The sequence below is a fragment of the Callorhinchus milii genome, unplaced genomic scaffold (assembly GCF_018977255.1).
Source record: "Callorhinchus milii isolate IMCB2004 unplaced genomic scaffold, IMCB_Cmil_1.0 Scaffold12, whole genome shotgun sequence".
NCBI classification, from domain to species: Eukaryota; Metazoa; Chordata; class Chondrichthyes; order Chimaeriformes; family Callorhinchidae; genus Callorhinchus; species Callorhinchus milii.
In genome coordinates this window covers 12310970-12319019 of record NW_024704753.1, presented here as the reverse complement: position 1 = coordinate 12319019, position 8050 = coordinate 12310970, and the positions used below count along the sequence as shown (strand labels likewise).

The 8050-nt window shown below is 42.7% G+C and overlaps 1 protein-coding gene across 1 annotated transcript in view; it reads left to right on the top strand.

Moving 5' to 3' along the window:
• LOC103176620 overlaps window positions 1-7875 on the top strand; it is an 8970-nt gene extending 1095 nt beyond the window's left edge. The window contains exons 2-5 of the mRNA XM_007890271.2: window positions 540-883; window positions 3174-3247; window positions 6009-6048; window positions 6877-7875. Coding sequence (XP_007888462.1) covers window positions 550-883; window positions 3174-3247; window positions 6009-6048; window positions 6877-6950 — 522 coding nt within the window. The 5' untranslated portion in view covers window positions 540-549 and the 3' untranslated portion in view covers window positions 6951-7875. The remainder of the gene's footprint in view (window positions 1-539; window positions 884-3173; window positions 3248-6008; window positions 6049-6876) is intronic.
• Window positions 7876-8050: the final 175 nt, after the last annotated feature.

The following is an 8050-nucleotide window of genomic DNA, read 5'->3' as shown; positions in this document are numbered from 1 at the left end:
AGCACGTTGAGACCCCTCAAAGACATGATAAGGCGCTAGATCAATTGCAAGGATTATTATTGTTGTTATTTTTGTAATTATTATGTTGTGCCTGAGGTTGAGAATCTGCCAAGAGAGGAGGGGGAATGTTACAATGAAATACAGCTCCCAGCTCTGGTTGAGGTGAACCTTAATAATTAAATTAAACCACCGGGGCCAATGCAGCAGCAGGAATTACCATTGATGTCTTCATCAGAATCTTCAGTCTTGGCTATGTTGTCAGGGCATGCGTTGATTCCAAGTCATCCACATTCTTTATTTGAAGAGAGACGTGGAAGAAGACTCACATTTGGCAGACACCAAAACAGTCAGAGTTAACCTACTCATTGCCAAGGTTCTGTTGTCCCAGTGCTTTCGGTTGTTCTCCAGACGTGAAAGGCGCTATACAAATGTAATTTGTTGTTGTTGTTGTTGTTGAGGGAGAGTCTGAGACAGGAGCTGAAGTAACAAATAGATTATATCTTATAATGACCCATTTTTTGCTGGATTTTTTTTTGCAGTTGCCAAACGATGGAACTGGAAGAGCACAAGGCAACAACTGCTTGTATCCAAAATAAATTATCTGCTGGTCAAGTCACATCCGACCATTGCATTCCTCGCTATGTTTCACAGCTAGAGGTGGGGATCAAGGGCAGCAAAGACAGCAATAATAGAGGAGAACCGGTCAACGTGAATGTCCAAACCATTGTCAAAACCCTTGAGTTTCATTTGCATTCACAGAACAGTGACTCAATGCATCAACCAATAACTGTCAATGTCAGATCTGGTGGGAGAAAACTTGGGGAGATTCCGAGCACTTCTCATTCTTCCTTTGACAGCACAAGTCTGATGAATCAAAGGCGAGGTAAGGACCTGGTGAATATTTCTTTGATATTCCTCATCTTCCCCATCTTCAGGTCATGCCTGAAGACCTTCCTCTTGGACCGTGCTCCGCTCCTCCATCGGAGGTCACGCTTTCAGCCACCACGCTCCAAAACTCTAAAACACTCTTTCAATCCCACTGCCTTGCCTCCTCTCTCGCCTTTTTTCAAGTCCCACCTGAACACCTTCCTCTTCGACCGTTCCAACGACCACCTCCACCACCCCTCAGCTCGAATTCAGGCTCCACCACTGTTAAGTGTTCTGAGATGCTACTCTGCATGGAGGGCGCTATATAAATGCAAGTTGTTGATTTAACTGTATCTGTCACATTGAGTTCTACAGGATTGTCCAAGATCTTTGCTGTCCATCTGGCCAGCCACAATGTAATAAATAAAACAACAACCACTTGCACTTATATAGCACCCTCCATGCAGGGTAGCATCTCAGTGCTTAACAATGGCGGAGTTGAGGGAGAGTGTTCCACACTTTTGGGGCATTGTGGCTGGAAGTGCAACTTCCGATGGTGGGGCAGAGGCTGTGAGGTATGAGCAGGAGGCCAGTGCCAGTCGAGGAGAGGCACCGGGTGGATTGGGGAGTGAGGAGGTCAGAGAGGTAGGGAGGTGCCAGGGAGTGAATGGATTTGAACACGAGTGTGAGGATCTTGAAGTCGATCCGTTCGGTGATGGGGAGCCAGTGAAGTCTGGCCAGAACTGGTGAGTTGGGGGTACAGAGTTTAGTCCTGGCAGCAGAGTTCTGAATGAGCTGGATTTTTTTTAATAGTGAAGCTGGGGAGACCGGAGAGCTTTGTGTTGGAGTAATCCAAGCTGAAGGTGACAAACGCATGCACAAAGATTTCGGCTGCATTTGGGGTAAAGTACAGTCAGAAGCGGGCAATGTGTGTTCTCCACATACATGTAGAAGTTTACCCTGTGTCTGCGGATGTCATTGCCAAGTGGGAGCATATGGATGAGGAAATGAAGAGGGGCAAGGATGGAGCCCTGGGGTATCTCACAGGTCTCTGGAGCGGGGTGGGAGTGGAAGGAGAAACCATATGCCAAGATGAAATGAAGGTAGTTAGTTAAGTAGGACTCAAATCATGCGAGTGCGGGCCCACTAAGGTGGATGAGGGAGGAGAGACGGTGGAGGAAGATGGTGTGGTCGACTGTGTCGAACAGGGCAGAGAGATCCAGGAGGACGAGAAGGCAGAGGGAGTCCTGGTCACAGATAGAGAATGTTGTTTGTGACTTTGACAAGCTCTGTCTCTGTGCTGTGGGCAGGGCAAAAACCAGATTCCAGAGGCTTGAGGAGGGAGTGGAGGGAGAGGTGTAACCGAAGTTAACCTGCAACAATGCGTTCCATGACTTTAGCAAGGAAGGGTAGGCTGGAAATGGAATGGTAGTCTGAGATACCTCTAAGCCACAAATCAGGAATCATAGATTTGAGTCTTGTTCCATGTTACATTAGTTTATCTCAGATGGGCCATCTATAATTTGGGGCATTAATTAATTTCAGCATTTGTAAGTTAGGGAGGGTAAAATCAGGGTTCCTGCTCCAAACACTATCTAATGCCCCCTTCCCCACTATACCTTCCACCAGTGCGTGGACATGGCAGGGTGAAACCTTGGGTAAGTTTCCTTACTCCACACACCTGATAATAATCCCTCAAAAAAAAATTGGTCATTTCAATCCTCGACTGTTTGTGGGACACTGTTGTGCGCAATTGGCTGCCGCATTTCACCCACAAATATACAATCAATTCACTTTACAGTGTGTTCTGTGAAGCGCTTTGGGACGTCCTCCCGACGTGAAAAGCGCTATATCAAATGCAAGGATTATTATTATTATTATTATTCTGTGAAGCGCTTTGAGAAATTGAGAAGACATAAAAAGCGCTATATCAAATGCAAGGATTAAATTACTATTATTATTATTATGGGGTGAGGGTAGCATTGAAGTCGGTTCCTACTTACTCCTAGGTAAACAGAGGCATGTGCAGTAACGAAATTTGCATAACATTTCGTCCTGCCTGGGAATCAAACCCGAGTCCTCGCGTTTGCAAAGTGATCGAATTAACCAATACGCTACAGCACTCCCAGGAAATCTACGGTAGGATTGTTGTAGAATATCAGGTGGTCAAGAGTGCTACAGAGCTCAGCCCTAAGACTCCAGTGCAGTGCAGTGCTCTTACACCCAAAGGTCACTTCCCTTTTTAACTTGATCTGTGAAGATGGCGATCTTCTTATCTGGGGTTTATGAGTTCTCTTTTCTTCCAGGTCCCCTGAGTCCAATATACAGTTCGAGCAGTGACATTGGAATGAAAAGTACGGCCATGGACACATTTAGAAATGTAAGTACTTGTTCCTTCCATTTCAACCAAAGTAAATGTGAACTCTGGACTTCTTTGCCCGTCTACAGGTTGCACCTGAAGACCTTTCTTATTGACCTGTATGATAATCTGCCCTATCTCTCCAGCTTGGCGTTAGACTACACCATTGTTAAGCATTGCAAGACGCTACCCCGCATGAAAGGTGCTATATAAATGCAAGTGTTGTATGTGACGGACACTTTGTCCATCAGATTTCCGCCTCCCTTTCCCCCTGGCTCAGGGTCAGACTCCATCAATGTCCAGCGCTCTGGGATGCCACCCCGCATGAAGGCTATATAAATGAAAGTTGTTGTTGTTATTATGTGTAAGTTAATCTGTCTGCAAATTCTTGTATACAATAAAATAATTTCAATTTTATGGGTTTTTAACACCTTTTTTTTCCTGATGTATACCTATAATGCTGCGATGTCTCAAACAACAATTTGCACTTATTTAGCACCTTTCATGTAGGAAAATTTCTCAAAGCTCTCACAGGGAACTGTTGCCAAGTTCAGGGAATGTTTATTTGTAGCAAATGCAGCAGCCAATTTGCATAGCATAGTCTGGCATATAATCATGAAGTGAATGACCAGACTGCTGAGAGAATCCTAGAATCATTAACATCCATTTGACTAGTCAGGTGGGTCCTTGGGTTAAGATCTTATCAAAGAGACATTAACTCTGACAATGGAGTGATCCCCCATTACCACACTAAAGTTTCAGTCAGGACTGTAAGATCAAGTCCCAATGTAGGACTTCAACCTCCCACTGCCTTTTTATTCGGAGGCAAAAGATCACCAACTGAGCTAAACTACAACATCTCAGGCTGGATTTTGCCTTCGGCACAGATGACGTTGCATAGCTCAGCACCATGCAAATTGAGGTGCTATTCATTGGAACAGCGTAGGAGACCGTGGATGGAAAGATCAGATGTTAAAAGTGTAAATTTGTATTCTACTCTTTAACATTATAGGTGCAGTATTAAATGCAAGGATTATTTTACAACAAATATAAGGTATAGCTAGTGGAAGCTCTTTGATAGGACATCCCAAGGTGCTTTACTTACTGTAAAGTGCAGTGACTATGTGTTTTGGGGGTGAACAAGGTAGCCAAGTCGTAGGTCTAAAATAGGGAAACATCTTCATACAGATTGTGGGGGGAATGTGAAACTTACTACCGGAAACTGTCGTTGAAACAAAAAGCATCAATCTATTTAAGAGGAAGCTTGATGCCGACATAAAGGAGAAAAGAGGGGTGTAGGTGATAGGATAAACTGTATAAACTGATAGATGTAGGTGAAACCTCGGGCAAGTTTCCTTACTCCACACAGAGCCTAATAATAATCCCTCCAAAAACCCCAAAACAATAATAAATTGGTCATTTTCAATCCGCGACTGTTTGTGGGACATTGCTGTGCGCAATTGGCTGCCGCGTTCGCCCACAAATATAGTCAGTTCACTTCACAGTGTGTTCTGTGAAGCGCTTTGGGACGTCCTCCCGACGTGAAAAGCGCTATATCAAATGCAAGGATTATTATTATTATTATTATTATTATAAGGAGGGGTAGAGGCATGTGTGGAGTATAAACACTGGCACAATCTCAATGCCCTATATAGCCTGTTGTTGGGCTGAAACATTCTATATGTGTGTAATTTCATCTTAAAAATAATTCAGATCTGTGAAACAAAGAGGAAAACATGAATGGCAGGATATTTCAAATAAAACTCAAAATTGCTGGAGGTGGAGTCAGCCAGCATCTGAGTGAGAAAAGCATGTTAACCTTTGAGGTGTGACCCATCTGTTCAGTTCCTCCAGTTTTGATAAATCGTAGAAATTTACAGAGCAGAAGGAGATCATTTGGCCTATCGAGTCTGCACTGGTTCTTGGAGCAAGCAGTGCTTTCAATCCCACTGGCCTGCCCTAACTCTGTCAGACTCTAACTTTCAGATACACATCTATTTCCCTATTAAACCCACAATGGACTTTACCTCTACCACCTTACTTGATAGGGCTTTCCACTTTTCAGGTATGAAAGGTCACAACCAAATGATAGCCTGTTTTTCTCTTTAGGATGTTGTGCATTTCCTGGTTTTGTTTCCTTTTTATTATTTTATTTTTGTAGCAAATGTGTTTGCTTTAATAAAACATAATCCTTGCAGTCGATATAGCGCCTTATCATGTTATTCAGACGTCTCAAAGCGCTTCACAGAATAGACTGTAAAGTGAAATGACTGTATATTTTGTGGGTAGAGCGCTTTTTCACTCACAAAGCGCGCGGCTTTGGATTCAGAGCAAACTGGAACTCTCTTTCCAGGCAAAGGTTGGCTAAAGAATACTGTTATCATTCTCAGAACACTATTGGAAAAGAGGAGTTTCTCTCTCCCGGTGTCCTGGACAATAATCCCCCAAATAAGATTGGTCAGTCACTTTATGGCTGTTTGCTATGCACAAAGTTGGCTGACCACATAATACAGTCACTACAATTTACAGTAAATCCTGCAAAACTCGTTGGGCCATCCTCCTGATCTGAAAGGTGCTATATCAAATGTAATTATTAATATTTTCTTGTCCATTTGAGTTCACAATACAATACAAAATTACATTTGTATAACTTTTCTCATGTCGGGAGGACATCCCAAGGTACTGGACAATCAGGAATTTGGACCAGAGCTGGGGCGGGTGGTCAGAATATGAATGTGAAATCAAACGTTTTACCAATTGCTTTCTCTTCTTCAATCCCCAGACTCTAAATCAGCTGCTGAACAATGGAAGGAAACGTGTTGGCAAGTATTGAAACAGCCATTATTATGTTATACCATTCAGGTTGCCAAGTCACACATCTCACTTACTGACAGGGAAGCATTTACAACAATAATAGCAACAAATTGGATTAATATAGTGCCTTTCATATCAGGAGGACATCCCAAGGTGCTGAACAAGACATTGATGTTCTGTACTGGCCTTGTGAGATGGAGAGTGCATCCATGAACAGACAGAACCATGAAGGGGGAGCTGAGAGGAGAGGTGGTGTAGAAGACTAGAGTGGGAGTTGACAATGTACAGATGGACAGAAATCATTTGTGACTTTGTCTAAGGCTGTCTCTATACTATGAGCAGGAAAGAAACCAAATTGGAGTGGTTCATGCAGGGAGTTCCGAGAGGAAAGAACGATGCTGGAAAGCAACGACTCGTTCCAGAATCTCCTGATTACTCTGTCTGTGATAATTATGACTTGATCACCACTTACCCTGAAATTGTCAGCGTGACTCAGCCAGTCACACTATCGCCTCTTGTTGGAAGATTGTGGGCTTGAGCTCAATCTAAAAGTGCAAATGGGGACTCCTTTCAGTAACCAGAACTACACTGACCCATTAGAGGGTGTGAGGCCTGCACTCATCAGATATCTAATGATGAATTAGTGACTATCCTTCTGGTAATGACACACATACCAATATGCGCACGCACATATGAATATACACATACATGCACATACAGGCTTTTTTCCTGGAATATAATGTGTGGTACCCTTTCTATGTTTCTCTTCCTACTTCGAAACCGTGAGATATATTTTAAAAAAGAAATTGCTTCTTTTCTTTTTAATTGTTTTACAGAATTTAACCATCGTGTCCAAAAGCCAAAAGGTCCTCGAGCTCTGCCGGCATCGTGGCAGAAACCCAGATCCTGAATTCCAGATCAGGGTTACAATTAAACTGTCCAAGAGCTCTCCAGATGGCCTGGTGAAGGAAAATACAGTTATATGGGCAAGGTGGATGCACAGACCATACAGATCAGAAGTTACCTGATCTCAGCATTGGCGATAATAGTGGATCTAGTGGAGTCCTGTAGCTCAGTGGTTAGAGCACTCGCTTTGCAAGCGAGAGACCCGAGTTCAATTCCAGGCGGGTGAAACCTTGGGCAAGTTTCCTTACTCCACACGCCAAATAATAATCCTTCCAAAAAACAAAAACAATAATAAATTGGTCATTTTCAATCTACGACTGTTTGTGGGACAGTGCTGTGCGCAATTCGCTGCCGCGTTCGCCCACAAATATACAGTCAATTCACTTTACAGTATATTCTGTGAAGTGCTTTGGGACGTCTAGAAGATGTGAAAAGCGCTGTATCAAATGCAAGGATTATTATTATTGTTATCTAAACTTAGAAAAAAATTGTTTCTGTTCTTGTTCTTTTCCCTGCTGGAAGTTTCACATATGGGTTGTCACGGAAGAACAGGATTGGGATTATGATACTCTACCGTGCCCAACAATTGCCAATACGCAAGACTCATGCATGAACCTGAATTGGTTCAGTACTGGCTACAGTAAATAATAATTGGAGAATTTTATAAATACTGTAAATGTTCATTATAAATATTGTAAATGTAAATGTGGGTGGGGTAAGGAAGACCAGAAGATGTGAATGTTAGAATGTTCATTTTGCCTAACCTATCTCTGCATCCTGATAAATTACTGTTTTGTTTAATTCAATTCACTTTACAGTACATTCTCTGAAGTGCTTTGAGACTCTAGAAGATGTGAAAAGCACTATATCAAATGCAAGGATTATTATTATTATTTGTTTGCAGTGTTATAAATATATACTGAAGGAAACCAGGATTGTCCATTATTTGCAATAATTTTTACAATGTTAGGGTTGGGATCCAGTTGTCAGCCTGGCTCAGTCACTTGCGCTCTCGCTACTGAGTCAGAAGATTGTGCGTTTGAATCCCACATGAGGACTTTGAACTCATAGTCCAGGCTGACACTCCAGTGCAGTGCTGTGGGT